This window comes from Tupaia chinensis, unplaced genomic scaffold (assembly GCF_000334495.1).
Source record: "Tupaia chinensis unplaced genomic scaffold, TupChi_1.0 Scaffold145208_1, whole genome shotgun sequence".
Classification (NCBI taxonomy): domain Eukaryota; kingdom Metazoa; phylum Chordata; class Mammalia; order Scandentia; family Tupaiidae; genus Tupaia; species Tupaia belangeri.
In genome coordinates, this window is record NW_006205068.1 from 2,810,135 (window position 1) to 2,833,097 (window position 22,963).

The 22,963-nt window shown below is 53.2% G+C and overlaps 1 protein-coding gene across 3 annotated transcripts in view; it reads left to right on the forward strand.

Annotated features, from left to right (window-relative positions):
- The first annotated feature begins 4 nt into the window (after nucleotides 1–4).
- ADAP1 (ArfGAP with dual PH domains 1) overlaps nucleotides 5–22,963 on the forward strand; it is a 63,450-nt gene continuing 40,491 nt past the window's right edge. For 2 of the 3 annotated variants that reach the window (XR_337306.2, XM_006167889.2), the window contains exons 1-2: nucleotides 5–111; nucleotides 17,612–17,742. Coding sequence is in view for 1 of the 3 variants with exons in the window: in XM_006167889.2 (XP_006167951.1) it covers nucleotides 30–111; nucleotides 17,612–17,742 (213 nt within the window). In the remaining 2 variants the exon portion in view is untranslated. Of the gene's footprint in view, nucleotides 112–4,361; nucleotides 4,465–17,611; nucleotides 17,743–22,963 lie in introns of those variants that run through there. The other variant, XM_027768026.1, reaches the window with a different exon arrangement.

The window sequence follows — 22,963 nt, forward strand, 5'->3', positions numbered from 1 at the left end:
GCGCCCTCATCGCGGGCGGCATCGCGGCGATGGCGAAGGATCGGCGGAGGGCGGTTCTGGAGCTGCTGCAGCGGCCTGGGAACACGCGCTGTGCGGACTGCGGCGCCCCGGGTAGGTGCCAGCTGGGGGGCTGCGGGGCTGGGGGCTGCGGAGTAGCTGAGTTTGCTCCCGGTAGGGTCTGGCCCGGGTGGGTGAGGGTCCGGGTGGTTGAGGACCGAGTGTGTGTGCCCAGTTAAGTGCCGGCCTGGGTGGGTGTGGGTACGGGTAGCTGCAGGCCTGGCTCGCGTGGGTGCGGGTCCATGTGGATGTGGGCAGGGTGGGTGTGGGCTGGTCCCCAGGGACTGGGAAGGTTAATGTGGATGCCTCGGGGATGGAGGCGCTGGCTCCCAGGCAGCGTCTGCATTCGGGTGGGGCGCGGGCCCTGAGTGCACCTGCTGGGACTGACGTCGTCCAGGGGCACGGGCCAGGCTGGAGGGTGCCCCTCGCCACCCCCGCCTGCCTCTGTGCCGCCGCCTCCCCTCCCCCGCCGGGCTGCGTGTCTCGCTGTCACCCGCGGACTACCCGCCGCGTTGCGAAACCTCAGGCTCCGCAAAGAAAGAGGAAATCGCGGCGGCAGCTAGCTACAGAGAGAAAGCACAGCAGCGGGCTGGTGGGTTTCTGAGGGGGGATGACGGCGGTGGTGGTCCTGGCTTCCTGACTACCTGAGTGACGTCATGGCACCCGGCCAGGAGCCACCGTCTGGCACAGCTCACTGAGAGGAAGCCCTGAGAGCCTCCCGTAAACCCTGTGGGGAAAGGCTCCCCTCCACAGCTCCCTGCACCTAGTCGCTCTGGGGCAGGAGGCCAGTACAGGTGGGGTTCAGGAGGCCTACCACCCCATTCTTCCAGCCCAGTATCTCTGGACTTTGTTCCTTGGCGGCTCCTGGACTGGGGTGATTTCCAAGGCGCCAGAGTCCAGCCCACTCCCTCACTTCCCAGGGCTGCTGTCCTGCCATTGGCTATCAGACCAGCCCCAGTCGCTGGGCTGGCAGCTCCCTCCAAACCCTGGGAACTCTGGGCTGCGAGGTGAGGACCAAGCCGGAACAGCCCTAGTGGCTCACCTGTCGGTGCCCCTCCCTTCCCACCAGGGTGGCCCCACCCAGGCACATCAGGAATCTGAAGACCCCCAGCCTGAGCCCCTCAGAACAAACCTGACTCACCATAGGGTGTCCACCTACCTCAGGGAGGGAGTGGGGGGGACAGAAGGCGGAAGGACGCTGCATTTGCTTCCTGAGACACCAGGAAAATAGGGCCTGGACTCCATCTTCCCTCCCTTCCCCACTCTCTGGGCTGGGAGGGATCTTTGACAGTCCAAGGTCCTTAGGGTCTGCAAGATGGCCTAAAGAGGGCTGCACCAGTAGCTGGAGGGGTCCAGAGGGGAGATGATGACAGGCTTTTCCGGGAAGCTGGGCAGGCCGAGGAAGCCTGCCCTCAACCTCCGGAGCAGGGCAGCCATAGCCCTTGCTGATAGTGCACTGCCCCTGCCAGCTGGACTGGCTCACCCCGACTCTCCCCACCTCCCTGTCCTAGACCTGTATTTCCACTTGTTCAGGAGAGCTGGCTGTGCCAGGAGAGTCAGGGGAGGATGGCGACCAGTGACCAACTCATTCTGTTCTCAGGCCAGGCCTAGGGGCTGTGGTCCAGAAGAGCTAGTCTGTCCCTGTCCCCCCATCCCTGGCCACGGGTGCTCCTCCGGATGCAGAGCTGCTTTCCAGCCACATTCTGGACCTCTCACTAGGAAGGAGGAAGAGGGGGCTCCCTTGGCCCTTCAGGGCCTCCTCCCCTCCCAGTGGGCACTTCCATGCCCAGCCTGCACACTGAGCTTTCAGTCCCTCAGGCCAATGCAGGGCACCAGCACACTTGGTTCTGGAGCACAGGCTTGGCGCGCCAATGCTCAGTGCTGTCTGGTATTGGACCAAGTCTCTGGTTTCTCAGAATTGGCCCATGACATCAGTATCTTGCCTCACCTGTCTGTCAGACCTGTGGAGCACATAAGATATGGGGAATTGCTTCTTTTACATCTGGGAAAACTGAGGCCTCAACATTTGAGCTGTCTCAGGGAACATGGTACCCAGCCATAGGCCGGCCCACCCCACTCATGCCACCCTTCCCAGGCTCTCTCCCTTGCCCCAGGGCAGTGGCCACATTGTGGGCAGGCGTCAGGTTGTAGGGCTGCTGCCCTGCCTCCCTAAAATCCCCCTGGGCATGCTGGCGCAGGGTCTCTGCTTCTTGGCTGAAGTCAGGCTAGTCTGTCGTGTTCTGTGCTGCTGTGGCCCTGATGGCGACAAGCAGCCACTCGGCATTGATGGAGCTTGGGGATGGACAGTGTGCACTGCTGTTATCAGAGCACCTTCATGTGGACGGACTCCTGCTGCTTTTCCTGACCACATCGAGGAGCCTGGCAGCATGGTAGCCAGGTGACCACGGCATCCCTTCTGGACAGCAGGACATCAGGGCAGGCTCAGGCTGCCTCTGAACACCAGGCCTGGGGGCTCTGGGGCAGATGTGAACAGACCCCCCCCAGCTGGCTGTGTGAGAGCTCCTGGGAGGGAGGCAACCCTCACAGAAACTCCTCCTGAACCATCCCCAAAATCTGCTCCATAAGCGGCTCCCCGATCCTGACCATGGGGCCACATCCAACAGCCATCCAGAGCAACTTCTCATCGAAGGCCTGAGCAGGGGTGGGTGGGTGTGCTTGGGTCCACTCTCCTGCAAGTCTGGGTTGAGTTCTCCCTCTTGGGTGGGGTTGAGGGAGGGAGGAGGTTAGATTCCTCTGTACCCCCTCTGAGCTGCCCACTTAATCAGAACAAATGACAGATTTTCCCCTTTGAGCTGATGCCAGTGCTCCAGACGGACCTGGTGTCTTTAATTGGGTTGGGTGTGGTTGTTGATTCTGGGGTACTTTGAAGCTTGTCACCTGGGTGTCTGAATCACCTGGTACACCAGGTGAAACCACCAAGCCCAGGAGCACCCTGGGCTTTCCAGTTCTGGAAATCTGGCTTGAAGAGGAGACCAGAAGGTTTGGGGCCATCATGTGGTGACCCTGTTGGTCAAGGGTTACTTGTTCATTCTACATCTGGACCTGAGGTACCCAGGCAGGTTAGGCTTTGAGGTGGCCTGGTACCCAGGGATGATGGGGTATGAATGACCCTGAGGGACAGTTCTCAAAGCTCAGCCTGGACTGAAGACTATAACTGAAGGGCCAATGGGGTAGACTCAGAGATTGAGCTCTTCATTCAACCCCAGAAGGCTTCAGGACAGAGGATGTTTCAGAAGTTGCTGGTGTGCAGGGGCCCCTTGATGGGGAGAAGCTTCAGGAATTTGCCCTATTTTAGGATAGAGTCCTAAGTGTGGGTAAGTGAATGGCAGGGGCCTGATGAGAGGTGGGCTGGGCAGATAGACCACCCCCATTTCTTCCCAGGGCAGCAACCTACTTGAGTTTGTTTTATTTTTAAAATATTTTTGGAAGGCCAGCTGTGGCTTGAGGCAGCTGGATTCCACACTGCCATTTACACGATTCAAGTCCCAGAAACGGTGTCTCTCTCTCTTTCTCTCTCCCCCTGGTGAGTGCACATGCCCTCTGGCAAAATTTAAATAAATAGATTTTATTCTCTTTAGTTTTTTTCTTTCTTTTTTTATTAAATAAAATTTTAAAAAGGGAAAAAATGTTCTTGTGGTGAAATATAGTTCAGTGGCATTAAGCACATTGGCATCACTGTGCAACTCCCACCACCAGCCATCTCCAGAACGCACTCGTTTCCCTTATTCCCCTTCTCCAGCCCCTGACACCACCCTTCTGCCATCTGTCTCTGTGGATGTGACTACTCAGGGACCACACAGGAATGGGAGCAAGCAGTATTTGTCCTTTGGTGACTGGCTTACTTCACTTAGCATCATGTCCTCAAGGTTCACCTCTGCAGTAGCATGTGTCTGAATTTGCTTCCCTTTCATGGCTGAATAATGTTCCTTTCTGTGGATAGACACATTTAGTGTATCCATTCACCCATAGATGGACACTTGGGCTGCATCCACTGCTGGGTTAGTGTCAACAGTGCTTGTGTAAATGTTCCTTCAAGATGCAGCCTCTGATTTTTCTGAGTATGTACACAGAAGTGGAATTGCTGGGTCATGTGGTAATTCTGTGTTTAGCTGTTTGAGAAATGCCAGACTGTTTCCCCACCTTGCTTTGTGCTTGAGCCATAGGCCAGCAGGACCCACGTGCCTGGTGCCTGCAGCTGGGATGGGAGGAGCTGGGGGCCTTTCCTTCTGTACATGCACCTGCTGCCTGGGCCTGACCGCTCCCATCCCTAGCACTACCCAGGAGGTTTGGACAGACCCCTGTCTGTGTGCCAGCTGAGGTGACTCCAGAGTGGACTCCTTGAGCTTCTGGCTGGCAGGGTGCCAGCTGGCTTCTCCCTGTATTCAGGTACTGTGAACCGGGCCTGTTCTCTGGGTGCATCTCAACTGCCAGCTTTAGACTCAGGGTACTTACCAGGTCCTTGCTCTGCCAGGCAGGTGCATCACCTGTTTACTTATCCCCCACCTCCTGTGAGGTGACTGTTTGGTCCCATTCACAGTAAGGCAACTTGTGCTTGGAACCAGGAAGGGTGGCAGAGACGGCCATGGAGATGTGCCTGGGAGAGGTGTGCGCCTTTGCCCAGGGGAGGCCGAGACAGGCAGGGGCCTGGCCTTCTGTCGGCACCTTCCTCCATCCCATGTACTGAGTGCCTTCCCGTGTGCGGTCACCAGGGCTGGGGCTCACTCATAGCATTTGCATTCCAGTGAGGGGAGACAGCCAGATGAGGGCTGCTGTGAGAGACAGAAGGGGCTTGGTGCTGCCGTGGAATAAGTGGTGTGAGATGATGTGTGATGCAGTGGACAGCCACTCTGTCAAGAGTGGTCAGAGATGACAGCCCAGCTGAGAGCTGCATGATGAAAAGGAGTGGGGCCTGCAAACATCTGGAGGGAGAACATTCTGGGTTATTGGAATAACTAGTCCAAAGGCCCTGAGCCTACTCCTGGCAAGTCTGAGGCTGGAAAGGAGAGCTGAATGCAATGGAAGGCTCTGGAACAACAGGGAGGAGGATCACATCATGCAGTGGTTGTCTCAGTTTGATGTTGAGTTTTGGGAGGGCAATTTTTGTTTATGAGACTTCCCAGGTTGCAGAGGTAGAGGATGGAACAGGGGATCCCAGGGGAAGAAGTGGAAGGAAGAAAAGTGTGGGCACTGGGCCTTCAGCACGTCAACAGTTAAGGCTGAGGAGGAACAGCCAGGGAGGTTGGAGGAGGCTCCAAAGAGCTTCTGCTGAGTGAGGAGGGTGCACTCAGGAAGGAGGATCAGACACACAGGCTGAGGAGTGCCGCCGAGAAAGGGAGCTGAGGGCTGCAGGGTCCAGGGGCATCTGTGCCCAGTGTTGCTATTTCTCCCTGAAGAATGAGGCCTACTGGAGGCATTGGGAGGTTGGAAGGGAAGAAGACTGGAAAAGACCGTTTTGAAGAATGAGCTTGTACTGGTCACCAATGCTGCAGCACGAGATCTGTGCTGAAGGAAACCGAGTGCCTCCTCCAGGGTGCATGCCTTTCTCTAGAATGTTCCATCTCAGGCTTTTGCAGACTCGTCACTGAATGATAGCTGAAAGTGCCCAGGAAGGAGGGCATTGTTTCATGGGTGGGCCTTGGTCTCAGCTGGGTCAGGAGGGAATGGGGTGAAGAGCAGAAGCTGCAGCTCTTGGAGCAGAGCAGAGGTCACAGCTGGAATGGAGAGCTTGGCAGTGATCTGCTATGACCAAGTTCAGGGCTGGGTCTTGGGGGTGGCTGAGGCAGGGGAGTCACAGGGAGTGAGCACGTTATTAACCATGTGACTTGAGAGGTACTGCCGCAAGGGGGAGTGGGCACAAAGGGGCAAGAGTGGGCCCAGAGTGTGCCAGAACAGAGTGGGAGATGAGGTCAAAGGGTGTTCAGAGACTTGGAGACCACATAGGGACTTGAGTTCTGCTTGTCCTGAGGTGGAGGCTTGGGAGCCAACAGAAGTGTCAGGATGGAGCAGGCACAGAGGCTGGGAGGTGGGTGGAATGCTGTTACAATAGCCCCAGTGAGGGCAGCCATGGCTTGGCCAACTGGTAGCTGTAGATGTGGGGTGGAAGGTCAAATCCAGCCTCTGTTTTGGAATTTGCTGGCAGAGGGATATGATGTGGAATGGGCAGAGAAGACACAGGTAGATACATGGTCTCTGACTGGACTCCTGGAATGATGAAGGTGCTTCTCTGGGACATGGAGGAGAGGCCTGGGCAGATCAGGAGTTCATTCGGAGTGTTAAGATGGGGGATCAGCAGTTGGTGTAATAGTTGTGTTGCTGGACTCCCACGTAGTTCTGGACCTGATGGCTTAAACTCATGCCAGGCATGTGTGGTGCATGCCCAAGATCCCGAGAAGAGAATGGAGGAGAAGGGGTTGCAGTGTGGCCTTCCTCCCTGGGGGGTGCTGATTTCTCATTTTCTGTCTCTCTGTCTCTCTGTGTCTTTCTGGGAAGTGCACACACCCTATAGCAAAAAGCTCTAAAAAAAAAAAGAAAGAAAGAAAGAAAGAAAAAAGAAAAGAAAAAAGCTACTAGAAGCCAGAGATTTGAGTGCAAGGAAACAGTGAAGACAAATTCATTTCTTTTACCAAATGTTTTCTGGTATTACCAGTATGAGTGACCTTTGTAGCAAATGCTTCTTTTTTTAATTTTCAGCAGCTCTTCTGATTAAGTGTCTACGTATGATAAGCTCTCTGAAGCTGTGGACAGTAGAGCTCTGCTGTCTACTGTACTGTTGCTATTTGCTTTTACTGTTATATAATTTGTAGGCACCTAGTTCGGCTCCTGTATTTTTATCTAGGAGAATGTCTACACATACATCTCATCTATGCAGAAATAAAGAGAAAAGCCAATTTCTATCATTTATTTCATCACATTTAGATACACTAAATTTTATTTGTCTTTTTCTCACAAAAATAGCATTATATTTTAAACATTATTATTATTATTGTTTGTTTTAGAGGTTTTGGCCAGAGGGTGTGTATGCTCACAGTGCGAGAGAGCAAGAGACAGAGACAGTGAGAGGGAAAGTGAGAAATCACTTCCTAGAGGGCATGGTCAGATCACAATCCCTTCTCCTCCATTCTCCTCCTGGGTTCTTGGGCGTGCACATACACAGACACCCAACATGATTTTGAATCCACCAGGTCTGGGACTCGAACCATGGTCGGCCATGTGGGAGTCCAACAACATAACCACACCATCTCCTCGCCCAATATTATTATTTTAATTGACTAAAATTAGCAAAGGGGAAGGAAGGAAGGAAGGAAGGAAGGAAGGAAAGAAAGAAAGAAAGAAAGAGAAATGTTAAGATGGAACTGTCTCCTTAGACCGTGGAGGGGAAAGCCCAAGTAGGTGTGGAGGTGCAAGCAGGAGCCGAGCACAACTCTGGAGGTAGAAATGGGGTGGAGGTTAGTGTGTAAATGTTACTCTCTCTCTTTTGTTTTAAGGTTTTTGCTGTGGGACATGTGCACTTGACAGAGAGAGACAGAGAGAGGGAAAGTGAGAAATCACCCCCTAGGGAGGATGGTCATGCCACAATCTCTTCTCCTCCAATCTTCTCTTGGGATTTTGGTCTTGCACACACATGAGCTTGATGTGATTTTTCAAGCTGCCATGTCTGGGGTTCGAACCACGGTCAGCCATGTGGGAGTCCAGCGCCTTAACCACTATGCCACCGACTGGCCTCACTCTCTTTCTCTCTTTTAATATTGAAGTGTGGGCCAGCCAGTGGCTTGGTGGAAGGTAGCTGGATCCCGCATGGCCAACTGTGTGGGTTGAGAAACACAACAGATACATGTGTGTATGTGCCCAGAATTTTGAAAGGAAGAAGAGATGGAGGAGAAGGGATTGTGGTATGACCATTCCCCATGGAGGAAGCTTTATCACTTTCTCTCTTGGTCTCTGTCTCTCTGGTGAGCACATGTGCCCTCTGGAAATTGTTTTAAAAAACTGAAGTGGGGCACAAGCAGGACATGAGTGGCGAGTTGGGGGATCATCATCATTGGGGTGGACATCATATGACCCCTTTTCCCGGGTGCATTCCGTGCCTTGGAGTTCAGTGAGGTGTATGTGTTCTGGACACCCTGAGTCCAGGTGCCTTTAGCTCAGTGCAGCCATGAGCGTGGAGGTGAAAGGAACAGGGCAGAGTCGAGCTGGCCACTCACCCGCCAGGTGCTGGAGGCCCCGGTGTCTGCGTGTTCAGGGACTGCTGGGTATGCCCAGTTTTCGAGAGCTGGGCATCCGCATGCGTTCTGCTCTCCCGGTGTTTGCTGTGGGACATGTACTGACTCCTTAGCTGAAGCCCAGAACCTTCTCCCCATCACAGGGGCACAGAAGCATAAATTGTGACACCTATCAGTGTCACCCTGGCTGCCAAAATGAAGCGTATCCTGAATGCGGTGTTGCTGGAGGCCCTTGCCCCGCGTAAGAGTGCCAGCTGGAAGACCTCGTGATCGAGGTGGTGAACGCTGCTTCACAGCTCCCGGGGCCAGTGCAGTCAGCCACTGGAGCTTGACTACAACACCAGGCGGGACACCCAGCAGAACTCAGTGCTGTTGCCTGAACCCTGTGGGGATGGTGTGCGGGCCTGAGGGGGTGCTGTCAGCCATTGAGCAGGTGAGCCATGCCAGCCAGCTCAGGGAACAGCAGCTGGGCCTGAAGCAGCAGGTTGAGAGCAAGGTTGCCAACTTTTAAAAAACCTTCAAATTTACAATAGCGACTTCAGCCACATCTCAGCACCCTGAGCAACACCTGACTGAGCTGAGGGAACCTCCTGGCACCAGCCCAGCAAGAAAGCCCCAGAGGGCAAGGGGCTCCAAGGGAGTGCCAGGACTTGGTTCAAGTCAAATGAAGGGGCGGTCGATTCTTCCAGGGGTATGTGGGGTCCAATCTTCCTGCCTGAGAGCTTTCCTGTGCTCCTGGCCAGCTGGCACTCCTAGGCTCATGGCCCTTCACCTCCCCTGTCCCCAGGCACACAGCGCACCTTCTCTAGGAGGAGGCAAGTACAGGCCATGTTTTGTTGGTCCCTTTTGTCCTTTGTGGCTTTCTCTCTCTCTCTCCTTTTTTTAAAGAAAGACTTTTGCTATAAGGCATGTGTACTCACTGGAGACAGAGACAGAAAGGGAGAAATCACCCCCCGGGGGAAGGCTATGCCTCAATCCTTTCTCCTCCATTCTTCTCTCAGGATTTTGGACCCACGTGCACTTGTGCCCAGTGTGAATTTTAAGGCACCGGGTCTGGAACTCGAACTGCAGTCAACCATGTGGGAGTCCAGCAATGTAACCATTATGCCATCTGCTTGTCCCTAGCCTCTCTGACTTTTTTACACATGCCATTGTTCCCTCTCCCTGCCATACCGTCTCCCCTGTGTCTTAAGATCTCAGCATCTGTCCCTATTCATTACATCTGCCACTGAGTAGGAGGTGGCCCTGATGGGGCTGCTCTGTCTCAAGCATAAGGAGATACAGGTCTTCCCTCTCCTGCCCCCGTCCCTGCATGCCCGCTCCGCAGTTCTCCCCACTGCACCGATAGGGCAGCATCTGAAGGATTGCAGGCTGCCACTTCATTGCCACCCTGAGGGTCCCAGGATCCTAGAATCTGCCTCCTAGGAGTCACTGGGCACTTCCATCCTGGACTCCTGTCATGCTGCAGTTGTTTCCTCTGTTCCCCTCGGGTCCTGAGGGCTACTGCTTCAATGACCCCAGGGCCCGATGGTCACTGTTTCTTCAGAATTCAGGAGATGGTTCTTCCTTGGCCCTGGCCATCGTGGAAAGCCTGATGGTAGCCCCCGCAGGATTTACATCTCCTTTTGTGAATTTGGTGGGGAAGGGGTATAGAGTGTATTCTAAAAAACATGTATATATGTACATAAGTATGTATATATGTAATAATATGACACAGGAAGAAATCTATGAGAAGTCTATAAAATAAAACATATTGAAGTAAAATTCACACATGGTAAAATGAACCATTTAGAAGTGGAAATTCAGTGGCATTTAGAAAATTCACAATCTTGTACAACCACCACCTCTGTCTAGTTCCAAAAATATGGCCCAGAGACCACGTGCGATGCAGAGGCGGGAGCCCAGGCAGTGCCGTGTGGGGAGGGCCCCAGGACGGTAGGCCTGGGTTGGATGCCCCCGGGTTTAGCAGTGACTGTGGTAGAAAGTTTGGTGGGGCCATGGCACTGAGGATACAGGGGAAAGAGGTGGAGGGTAGAGCCTAGGAGAGGTGGCTGGGGGTACCATGGGGGTCAAGAGGGAGGGTTGAAATATGGAGCAGGTCTGGGGCTGAGGGAATGACCCAGGACAGGAATGTGGACAGAGGGGGGCCTGAGCCTGGTGAAAGACAGGGTCGCTGGAGCATGGGCAGGGTTGGGAGAGGCGTCGACCAGCAGAGGAAGGCAGGTGGGAGCCTCTTGCTCACTTGGGGAAGCCTACTGTGTGTGCATGAGGCCTGCCTGGTGGGGTACAGACTAGCCAGTGCCGGACCACACGGTGTGTCAGGAGGTGGCATTGCCGTGAGCACCGGAGAGGTAGGATGCTGCGTGCCGGGAGCAGAGGGTGCCCACCTCCCCAGACCCCTGGAGGCAACATGACTGTGAAGGGCCGTGGCTACCGGAGCCCCTCCCCGAGGGAACCTGTCCTGCTCAGGTGCCCTTCTGTGTACCCTGGCTGCCCATGCTGCCCCTGGCTGGGAGCCAACACCCAGGTATCGCCCTGGGATCTCAGCTATGCGTCAGCGCTAGGAGGGCAAAGGGCCCTGGAGAGGGCCCACGGTGCTGCCAGAGCCTTGGGTCCATGGGCGGGTTCCACTGCACCCTTTTCCCCGCCTGTTGGGCCTGGCTCAGTCCCAGTGTGTGCCACACCTGCCCAGATGGCTCACACTGGTTCCGGAAATGGTGAGGGCTGAGTCACCTTGCAGCAGTCTGGCAGAGGCCAGGGCAGCTCTGGGGCTGGGATTGGAATGGGGGAAGCTGGAGGCCTTGGGCAGCACCTCAGAGAGGGCAACACAGCAACCAGAGATGGCGCTGGGCAGCCCCAACGTTTGTGGGGCCCAGAGACCCAGGCCTGTCCTCTCCCCTGGTGCTGTCTCTACCTGCAGGGGTTTCCGTCCATTCCACCATGCTGGCCCATGCCCGTGCCACCCCCTGCATCAGTGCTCCGTGACCTGTCTTGGGGAGGACACAGGCTCTGGAAGCCGAATCTAGATCGCTGGGCAATCAAGCGTCCCAGGCCCCAGTGGGGTACAGAAGAGGCAGGGCCAACTCTGTCTGGGCATGTTCGTCTGGCCTCGTGGCTTCTTGGCCCTCAGGAGGAGGCACAGCTGGAGTGGATCCAGCCTTAGGGGGCCTTCTGCCCAGGTCTGAGCAGGTCCTAGTGCTGGGGTGTCCCCGCCAGCTCTCCTCCCACCATGAGGCCCTCCTTCCGTTCTGGAGGGTCTCGACAGCTGGGCAGCTCAGGCACACGTGGGCATCCCTGTGCTTGTACCACTCTTTGCGCATATGGGCAGGCCTGGCCGTTCCCAGCAGCCAAGAAGAAAGCCCGCCCAGCCTAGGCTGGGCCACTTGGAATACAGAAGGGGCAGCTGTGCTTTCTCCTTTGGGGCCTTCCCTGCCAGCCTCAGTCCTTGCTGGAAGCGTGCGTGCGCACACACTCACACACATGGCCCACCCTGCAGGTCCTTAGTGCACCGTCGGAGTTCCCTGTGGACAGGCCAAGGTGGCCCTCAGGCATCTGTGGAGAGACCTGGGGGTGGATGAGGATGAGGGTGGCATCAGGGCAGCACTGACCCAAGTGCAGCTCAATCCAGAGAGGCGAGCTGTCAATCCACTTGATTCACACAGAAGTGGCCGTGCCAGAGCCAGCCCCGGGCCAGTGTGACTGATGTCCTGAGCTGGGCATACCCACGCTGGGCCTCCACTTTCTGTGTTAGAGGGCCATGTATGTGAGGGTGACTCTCCTGGAGCCCAGCGGTCCTCATCTGCCAGGGCTCTCTCCTTCCAGGGTCTGAATTCCTGAAAATGAGGACAGTGCTGAAAACCGTCCGAGGCCCAGGGCCCCAAGGGTGGATTCAGGTCTGTGGGGGTTGCACAGGGCCTTCAAGGACAATGAGTGCCCTGCTGGCTGCACCAAGGGCTGTGGCTGGGCCCTCACCCTCTGCCTTTGGGACCTTTGAAGTGGTTTGCAGGGTGAAGGGTGGCACTTGTGCAGCTCACTGCGGTTGGGTGCTACGGGCCTCCTGTGTGTTGGGTGAGGGCAGGAGGCAGCCAGGGCCTCACTGGTTCCAGGCAGACCTGTCACAGCTGACGCCCTCAATCCTGTTTGGCAATATTTGAGCAGCGTCTTTGCTGAGAGGATGTCTTAGAATCTTGACTTGAGGTTTGGGGCAAAGCAGGAGGCCCCACGCTTTTTCCTGTTGCCTGACCAAGCTCCTCCCTCTGCACGGCCTTTGCCCGGGCCATTCCCACGCCTGGACCTCCCTCCGTCCAACAGGCTGAGTTCCTACTCTTTAGTGCTCAGCACTTCCGTTTCTTCCTCCAGGAAGGCCTCGCTTTCTGCCCAGTTGGACCACCCACTCCCCCGTGTGGCTAGGGCTGAGGGCTTGTCTCCTGTCGGGGTTATGCCTGCCCCCAGCAGGGACCCATGTGCTCACTATAGTAGCCCAGGGCCTGGCACTGCAGTGCTGGGAATACCCGGGGAAGGGAAAGGGGAAGGGCAGCTCCAGGGCTGGGCTTTTGGTTAGAATGGCTCTCCTTTCAAACTGCTTTTCCACCTCTTCCTACTTCCCCAGAGGGAGCCTGGGAGGGAGAGGCCTGAGAGAGGAGTGGGCACTTTGTCACCTGCAGGGACTGGGGACTGGGCTTCCTTATCAGCCTGTGGCCCTGGGTGAGGCTCCTGTCCTTTGGGGCTGGGCTCTTCCTGCTCACGCTGGCTTTGCCCTGGAGGCCTGGAAATGCAGAGCCTCCTTGGGAGGAAGCCTAAGTGCCTAGCCTTCTGCTGCTTACCTCGCTGCCCTGAGTCTCAGGTTTAGGACAGACTAGGTGCCCCTAAACCTGGGTGACACCACCTCAGAGAGCTCACGGTCTCCTTCTTTTGCAAAGCCCCATGTGCCTCCCTCAGCCCTTCAACTCTTGTAAGGGCCAAGACTATAGAGAGAGATTGCCTCCCAGGGGACACCCCCCCCCAGGGAGGTGCAGTGGAGCATGTGGCCACAGAGAAGCAGAGGTCCTGCTGCTGACCAGGCCAAGTGGCCAGCTGGGCAACCTCCAAGTTTTCTGTCCTCTCTCATCTCCCCAGTCTCTGACTGGTCCCAGGTACGCACTTCCTAACACCTTCCTGTGCTAAATCCTAGCTCTGTCCCTGTGTGACCTCAGGCAAGTACCTGACCCTCTCTGGGCCTCATCTGCCTTATTCTATAGAACAAAGCCATTGGAGGCTAGAGTGAGGGCACATGGTCAAGCACTGGCCCCAGTGAATGCTTCTCACAGCAGGCAGAAGAGAGGTCTGGGGGCCCCTGAGGAGGCAGGGGAGGAGGATGGTATAGCCATTGTTGCAGTATGGGGACTCCAGGATGCTCTGGGTTGAAGACACCCCAGCTGGGCAGTGTGGAACACCCACTGCTTCCTTCAGCAAAGCCAGGCCTTGGAATTGGCCCAAGGCGCAAGTTGGATATGGCCTTTTGGACATCCCAGCTGCCCAGGTGTGACAGAGCATCCCTGGACGGAAGGGGGAAGGAAGAGGCTCCAAGTTTTCTATCATTGCAGTCTGCTGGGACAGAGAGGGGTCGTACATACCCCTGTCTTTGAGGTTCACTTCTGTGGAGTCGTAATTACCGACGGTAAGATGCACCCGTTGTAAGTGTACGCTGTGTGAAGTAGCCTGTCACCGCTCAGATACAGCAAATCCTCATCCTCTCCCAGAGTCCCCTGGCCCTTGTAATCAGCACACCCGCCCTGACAACTCGTGACGCTGAGCAGCTTCCCTGTGCTCATTTCCCAAACACATATGCTCTCAGGCCAAGTGTCTGTCCAGCTCATTGCCTACTTTTGTAATGTGTAATTGCCTTGTTCATTTTATTACTAAGGTCTTTTTATTTATTTTTATTTATTTATTTATTTTTTTGCTATAGGGTGCATGCGCTCGCCATAAAGACAGAGAGAGACATAGAGACAGGAAGCGAGAAATCACCTCCCAGGGGGGGATGGCCACACCGTAATCGCTTCTCCTCCTTTCTCCTCTTGGGATCTTGGGCACGCACACACATGTGCCCGGTGTGAGTTTAAGCCACTGGGTCCAGGACTCGAACCACGGTCAACTACGTGGGAGTCCAGCGACATAGCCATTACGCTAACTGCTGGTCCCCCCCCCCTTTTTTTAAAATAATTATTTTATTTACGGTTTACAACATTGAAAATGAGTTTTCCCAGCATGAGTACCCTGTATGTTAGTCTAGTCAAAGTACCGAATCTGGGGCCTTAAACTCATGCCGGGCGCATGTGCATGCATGCCCAAGATCCCAAGAGGAGAATGGAGGAAAAGAGATTACGGTGTGGCCATCCCCCCTGGGGGATGATTTCTTGCTTTCTGTCTCTCTGTCTCTGTCTGTCTGGCGAGCGCACGTGCCCTATAGCAAAAAAGTGCCCTATATCTCCAAAAGAATTATTTAATTTTATTCATCGTCATTATGTTATTTTATATTTTTGAAGTTGACCAGAGAGAGACAGAGAGAAGGAAAGTGAGAAACTGAGCTGCCAGGTCTGGGACTCGGACTTGAACCACAGTCAGCCATGTGGGAGTCCAGCCACCTTAACCACCACACCATTTGCGGCCACACCGCAATCTCTTCTCCTCCATTCTCCTCTTGGAATCCTGGGCACACACACGCACACACCTGGCATGAGTTTAAGCCACCAGGTCCAGGACTCAAACTGTGGTCGACTACATGGGAGTCCAGCGACATAGTCATTACGCTAACTGCTGGTTCTCAAGAAAAATATTTATTACAAAAAGAAAAGAGAAAAAGGACCAAGCTGAAGCTCTAATGCCGCCTGTTTTCAGAATTTATTAGAAAATTGTAGTTATCAACTGTGGCATGGACATGAAAATAGATCAATGGAGCAGAGGAGAGAGTCTAAAAATAACTCCCACACACGCACAGCTATTGACAAAAAAGCAAAGACAATTCAGTAGAAGAAAAAAAAAACATTTTTTCCCCTCACCACAGACAAAATGCGACTCCAAATGCATCATAGTGGTAAATGTAAAACCTAGCCATAAATTAGCTAAAAGGAAAATCTTTGTGACCTTGGGTTAGGCCAAGACCATTGAGGTACAACACCAAAAGCAAAATCCATTAAAGAAAGAGAGAGAAAGCGAGAAACTGGCTTCCTCAGGATAATAAGCCAAAAACCTGCTCGCTGAAAGGCACTGTTGAAGGATGAAAGTATTTATCAATCATATATATGTCTCGAGTTGGTATACAAAGTATGGAAAGAACTATTAAAACGTAAGGACCAGCAGTTGGCGTAATGGCTATGTCGCTGGACTCCCATGTAGTCGACCACAGTTCGAGTCCTGGACCTGGTGGCTTAAACTCATGCCGGGTGTGTGAGTGTGTGTGTGTGCCCAGGATTCCAAGAGGAGAATGGAGGAGAAGAGATTGCAGTGTGGCCATCTCCCTGGGGAGGGGTGGGGATGGAGTGAATTGTCACTTTCTTTCTCTCTGTCTCTGTCTTTCTGGGGGGTGCATGTACCCTATAGCAAAAACCTTCCCCCCCAAAAACTATTAAAACTTAGTAATAGGGAACCAGCAGTTAGCGTAACGGCTATGTCGCTGGACTCCCACGTAGTCTACTGCAGTTCGCATCCTGGACCCGGTGGCTTAGAACTCACGCCAGGCGCGTGTGCATGTGTGCCCAAGATCCTGAGAGGAGAATGGAGGAGAAGGGATTGTGGCGTGACCATCCCCCCTGGGGGGGTGATTTCTCACTTTCTGTCTCTATGTCTCTCTCTGTCTGTCTGGCGAGCGCACGTGCCCTATAGCAAAAACCTCTCCCCCGCAAAATTAAAATAAATAAATAAATAAATATTTTTCTTTATTCGCGGTAGAGTGCGTGCACATGCATGTGAAAGAAGGAGGGAGAAAAAGAGAGATCGAAGAGCATATCCATAGGACCTGGTCACACCACAATCCAGAAAGATTCTTCTCTTCAGGATGCTTTTTGGCCCTCCCTGCCCCCTTTGCGTAGTTATTCTGATGGGATGAACAAAATGTGGGGGGGATTACAAAGGGTTTCCATGCGCTGCCCGCCTACCCACGGCCCCGATTTGATGAGCTTCGCCCTCTGCAGAGCTCACTGCCATATTCCAGTATGGAAAATTTCAGACGGACGCAGAGGTGGACACGATTGCACCACACCACTCATGAGCCCTCCACTTACAGCATTCTGCCCCGTTTGCTTCAGCTACCTATGCACAGGTTTTTTATTATTTATTTATTTATTTATTTATTTTTCTGAAACATTTTTTAAAATTAATTAATTTACATTCATTCCCTAAGCATCATCACGGCATACAGAATGTGATTTCTCATCCAGAACAGATTTTTTAAAAATAATTATTTTAACTTTATTTATTCATTTAAATTTGACCAGAGAGTAACAGAGAGAGAGGGTGGGAAAGTGAGAAAGCAAGCCACCAGGTGTGGGACTCGAGCCATGCTCGGCCATGTGGGAGTCCGGCACCCTTAACCACCACGCCATCTGCCGGCCCCAATTTTTGTGGAAGCTTCTTGAGTAACCTCTAAAGTAAATGCGACATTGCGGTGCGAAGTCCCCAAATATGGCGGCATGCAAGGTCAGGCCACAGAGCCACTGTCACAACTAACAAATTCGCAATGGCCATGAGCAGTCGTCTAATACATTGTCCATCATTAGGAATCTTCCATGGCGAAGGTTTGTCCAGCCAGGGGCCGTGCATTACGATGGTCGTCAGGTCTCTCAGAATCTTCTCTCAGTTGGATGATTCTTGTGCTCAGATCTCCCCCAGGACAGGTGCCCTGAGAGTCGCATGTCCCTGCTTGGGGTCTTCTGGGATGCTGTGCTGGTACAGCTCCAGCCACCCTCGGGGGTGGGCTCCTGGAGGGCAGGAGGACTCTCGGAGGGAAGGTCACCTTCTCAGAGTCCAGCCCCAGCATGAGGCCTGTGCAGACCAGCTCCAGCAATGCCTGGGGTGTCTGAGGAGAGCTTTGTCTGCATCATGGGGTAGTTGGGATGGCCAGGTAGGTTACCCATCTGTGGGCACAGGCCCTGCTCTGAGCTTCGTGAGCTTCAGGGGTCTCCTTTGCAGCCTCCCAATGCATAGACAGGGGTAGAGGCTCCCAGTCGGGACCCCTGTGACCCTAGTCCCTTGCTCCGTCCACATGCCTGGGTGAGTCTCCCTGAAGTCCAACCCTCAGGCCTCTGGGCTGAGCCCTCACACGTGTGTTCTCCTTCCAGATCCCGACTGGGCGTCCTACACCCTGGGAGTATTCATCTGCCTGAGCTGCTCTGGAATCCACCGGAACATCCCCCAGGTCAGCAAGGTGAAGTCGGTCCGCCTGGACACCTGGGATGAGGCCCAAGTGGAGGTATGGCCCCGAGCGGGAGGCAGGGGCATGGAGGTTGGGTGGAGACCCTAGGCAGCCTGCTGCCTTGCTCTGGGTGACTCTGGCCCTGGCCTCTCTGAACTGTGGACACCTCAAATGTCCCTTCAGCCTTGAAGCTCCAGGCAGCCTAGGTGTGGCCTCCAAGGACCCCACTGTCCAAAGGGCTTGGGTGTGCCAGGATCTGAGGCTGAGGGGAGGTCAAGGACAGCTGGCAGGACCTCAACCCCTTTCCAGCAGCTTCTCCTATGTAGTCACCCCAGCTGTCCCTCCATCTGACTCCCTCTTGGGCAACTGCACTCTATGCACAAGTGCAAGAATACACGTTTGTTGAGTGACTGAGTGAGTGAATGAGTGAATGGAGAAGACTGCTGACTTCCCCTGGAAGCTCCTGGGCCTTTGGTCCTTGAACCCCAACCCTTGTAATACCCAGTTGTTCAGGGAACTGGCTGTGCAGCTCCCTTGTTTTTAGGGTTTTATAGCTAATGTGGGAAGTCACAAGGGGTGACAAAAGTCAAGCCAGTGATTCGAGCATTCATTCATTTATTCATTAATTAATTCATCTGACAAATGTTTATTGAGCACTTACTATGTGCTAGGTATGGAGGGCCAAACAAGACAGACCAGTTGCTGTCTCCTGGAGGCAGGTGGTGAACAGACACCCAGGGTAGGGACCTAGGCTTGGGGAGAGCATTCTAGAACAAGATGGGGCCTGAAATCTGATTGAGGGGCTCACACTAAGCCCCCCTGATGGGAGGCTCTGGGAAGAGGTGCTCAGAGCAACAGATCCGAGTTACCTGTTGAAAGCCCTCCAGCTGCCGGTGGTTGGGTGGTAGAGACCAGGCTGGGAGGCTATGTGGCTGTCCGGTGAGAGCAGAGGCTGCTGTGGGATGGGGAGGGTCTTAGCTGTTGCCTCACATGCACTTTCTCCCCCAACTCCAGTGGCATTTCCTCACACTGCACCCCACCTGGGAGTAACGAGTTGGCTTCTCAGGCACATAGCCTTGGTAGTCAGCTTCACCGAATCTCCAGGAACATCTGCTCTCGGGACTCCCTGGGGCTGAACCTCCCTGAAACTTTCATCAGCCCCGATGCAGCTGACCAACCTAATCAAAGTCTGCATTTAACAAGGCAGCCCCTGTGCCCCTGCAGTGGAGGATGCCCCCTTCTCTGTGAAGGCCCACCCACCTTGGGCTCCCTGCTGGGGGCCCTCCTTCGTGGACCCTGAGGTGGACATTTGGTTTACAATGACGATCCCTTGTCAGGCAGTTGTCCTGTCTGAGCCTCAGTTTCCCTCTCAAGAAAGTGGGCAGGATGGCCCCTAGACGGTTCCCTTCCTGGTGATGGGGGGACACAGGATCAAAGGCCAGTGTAATAAGATGATTAGGGTCCCATTTCCAAGTCACCCTTCCCACCCTCCTGGGAGGAAAGAGCTGGAGGGCCAGGGTGCCCAGATCTCTCGGGCTGGGGGCAAAGTCTGCCATTGGCCCAGTAACCCTGTGTTAGGCTAGTCCAGGGCAAAAGTGGCCAGGGCACACGGGCGGGCGTTCACTGCTGGTGCTGGGAATGCTCTCAGTGCAGCCAGTCAGCTGGAAGACGGAAGGCCAGCCTTGGCCTGTGGGTTCTGGAGAAAAACTCACAAGGTGTGAGACCATGTCAGGAGGAGCCCCAACCACATGCGTTCTCGGAGCACTTCAGTTTCTAACAGGGGGAGGCCTGAGAGGGCAGTGGGCTGGAAGGGCCAGGAGACTGCACTCCCTTACTGTGTGAGGTGACTCCCAGGCCCAGGGGCTTGGCCTACAGGGCAGCTACACCCAACAAGACAGAGGCTAGTTTCAACCTGGCTTCCTGCAATTCTTCAGCATCTATTGAGCCCCAAGGCTGAGGGTCAGCTAGGGAAATCCTTGATCCTGGCCTGGAGACGGGCCCCAGTGGGGACCACAACCCTGGGAGCTAAAGCCCACTCACCCGTAGAGTTCGCCCATTTCAAGTGCACAGTTCCTGGTCTTCAATGTGTTTGCAGAGCTGTGAAGCCATCACCACAGCCAATTTTAGCACATTTTCATCACCTCAAAGAGAAACCTGTGCCCTTTAGCCATCACCCCCTCCCCAGCTCTCCACAACCACGGCCCTGCTTTCTCTATAAATAGATTTGCCTCTTCTGGACATGTAACAAAAACGGAGTTGTACACTGTGTGGTCTCTGGTGACAACTTCCTTCACCGAGCAGCGTATCTACAGGGCTCGTCTGTGTTGTGGCGTGTGTTGGTGCTTTGTTCCTTTTTGTGACCAAGTAACATGGCCCGCACGCTTTGTTTCTCGTTCATCAGCCGATGGACGCGAGTTGTTTTCCACCTGGTTGAATGTGCTTAGATGATTCAGTAACACGCACACGGCACGCTTCCCATAGGTTCAATCCGAGTGCTGTGGACACAAACTCCCTCCTCTGTCTTCAGTCTCTTTATGCCCCCTCCTCCCCACCAGGCGACCAGGGGGCAGTGCTTTGTGCGTGTTTCTGAGAGATGCCCTTAGCCTATGCAAGTGTCTGTGGGTATTTGAACCAGCACAGAAGGACTCTTCTGGCTTCCTGTGTGTGCGCTGATGAACAATTTACCCATCCCCTCTGGATGAACACTCAGGTTGTTTCCAGTCCTTTCCTACTGACCACTGGGCCTGTGAACAGCCTCACAGAGGCATTGTTTTGCACGCATGGGAGTTTATTGGTAACCTAAAGTTCTAAAAGGGAAAGTGAAAGGTCAAAGGTTAGGTGGCTTGGTAATACTTGAGATTTTTGCCGAGCTGCTCCCCATAACTACTCACCCACCCCCAGCAAAACCTGTGAGTGTTCACCCACATCCCTGCCAACACTCGGGGCTGCACAGTGGTTTTGATTTTTTTGGCTGATCTGATTAGTGCACAGTTGTTCTCAGTGGAGTCTTAATCTAAAATGTCCTTATCTTGAATGAAACAAGGCATCTTGTGATATGTTTTAGAATTGTACTTGTTTTCCTGTCTGTGAACTATCTCTTCAGGCCTTTTGCCTTTTGCCTTTTGCCTGCCTGCCTTTCTTTTTTGGCTATATGGCACATGCACTCACCAGAGATAGGGAGGGAGAGAAAGTTAGAAATTGCCCCCCAGGGAGGATGGCCACGCCACAATCCCTTCTCCTCCATTCTCCTCTTGAGACTTTGGGCATGCACGCACATCCATCCGGTGTGTATTTTTAAGCCACTGAATTCAGGACTTTAACCGTGCAGTTGGCCCTGTGGATCCAGTGCCTTAACCACCACACCAGCTGCTGGCCCTTGCCTGCCTTCTATGACATCATTATCTTCTTCTTCAGGAGTTCTTGATATATTGGGAAATTAATCCTTTGAGACGCGCGGACTTCAAAAAGTTCATGGAAAACTGGTATTAACATATGAATTTATTTTGATACAAAAAAATTGAAATCTAGGCATAGTTTTATCATATTATGCATTTCCAACGAGCCTTTTGAAGGTCCCTTGCATTAGTTGAAAATGTTTTTTTTTAGGTTGCCCTTCAACTTTACTCATGGTGGTTTTTGCCATGGAAATTTTTTTTACTTTGATGTAGTCAAATTGATCAACCTTTTCTTTTGTGGTTTTAGGGTTTCTAGCATACTTAGATAGGCCTTCTCTGCCCAGGTTTTTTTTTTTTTTTTTAAAGAACAGTTGTATTCATTTACAATACAATTTCCCCTTTACAGCGTTCAATGTAGTTTTAGTATAATCACAGAGCCATGCAACCATCGCCGCTGTCTAATTTCAGAACATTTTCATATCCCCAAATAAAACCCCATACTCATTAACGTCACTGCCCACATCCCTGCTTCTACCACCTCCCAGCTCCTACAATAAGCACAGAGAGCGGCCTCCTTTTTAGATTTTACTTTTAAGTTTTTTCTTTTGGAGAGGTTCTTTTTTGCTATAGGGTGTGTGCGCTCGCCAGACAGATAGAAAGAGACATAGAGACAGAAAGCGAGAAATCACCCCTCAGGGGGGATGGTCACGCCACAATCCCTTCTCCTCCATTCTCCTCTCGGGATCTTGGGCATGCACACACACACACCCGGCGTGAGTTTTAAGCCACCGGGTCCGGGACGCGAACCGCGGTCGCCTACGTGGGAGTCCAGCGACATAGCCATTACGCTAACTGCTGGTTCCCTACTTTTAAGTTTTTACTAGAGGACAAGCTCACTAGGGAGAGACAGAGAAATGAAGAAGCACATGGGGCATGGCCACACTGCAGTCCCTTCTCTCCCACTTCTCACTCCTTTTAGGATTTGGGGCACACACGGACACATCCCCAGTGTGTTTCTCAAACTCCCAGGTCCAGGACTCAGACTGCGAAGTTGGTCATGTTGGATCTGGCCGCCTTAACCACCAGGCCATGGAACAGGCCAGAAAGATCTATTTTCTGTCTCTATGGACTTGCTTACTCTGGACATTTCCTAGAGATGGGATCATACAGTATGTGGCCTAGTAGGACTGACTTATCTCACTGGGCATAGGGTGTTCAAGGTTCATCCATGTTGTAGCATGTGTCAGTATTTTTTTTAATGACTTAATAATACTCCATTGTATGGATGGACCATGTTTATTTTCATTTTTTAAAAAGTATTTATTTATTGAGGGGCCAGCAGTTAGCATAATGGCTATGTCACTGGACTCCCACATAGTCGACCGCGGTTCGAGTCCCAGACCCGGTAGCGTAAACTCACGCCGGGCGCGTGTGCATGCATGCCCAAGATCCTGAGAGAATGGAGGAGAAGGGATTGCAGCATGGCCATCCCCCCTGGGGGGTAATTTTTTGCTTTCTGTCTCTCTGTTTCTCTCTGTCTTTCTGGCTAGCACACATGCCCTATAGCAAAAACCTCTCCCCCCCAAAAAAAATATATATTTATTTATTTATTTTCATTTGTTATTATTATTATTTTAATTTAACCAGAGAGATACATGCAGAGAGAAAGGGAAAGGAGAAAGGAAGCCACCAGGTCTGGGACTTGAACCGCAGTCAGTCATGTGAGAATCCAACACCTTTTTTTTTTGAGAGGTTTTCGCTATAGCGCGTGTGCGCTCGCCAGACAGAAAGAGAGAGACAGAGAGACAGAAAGCGAGAAATCACCCCCCGGGGGAATGACCACACCACAATCCCTTCTCCTCCATTCTCCTCTTGGGATCTTG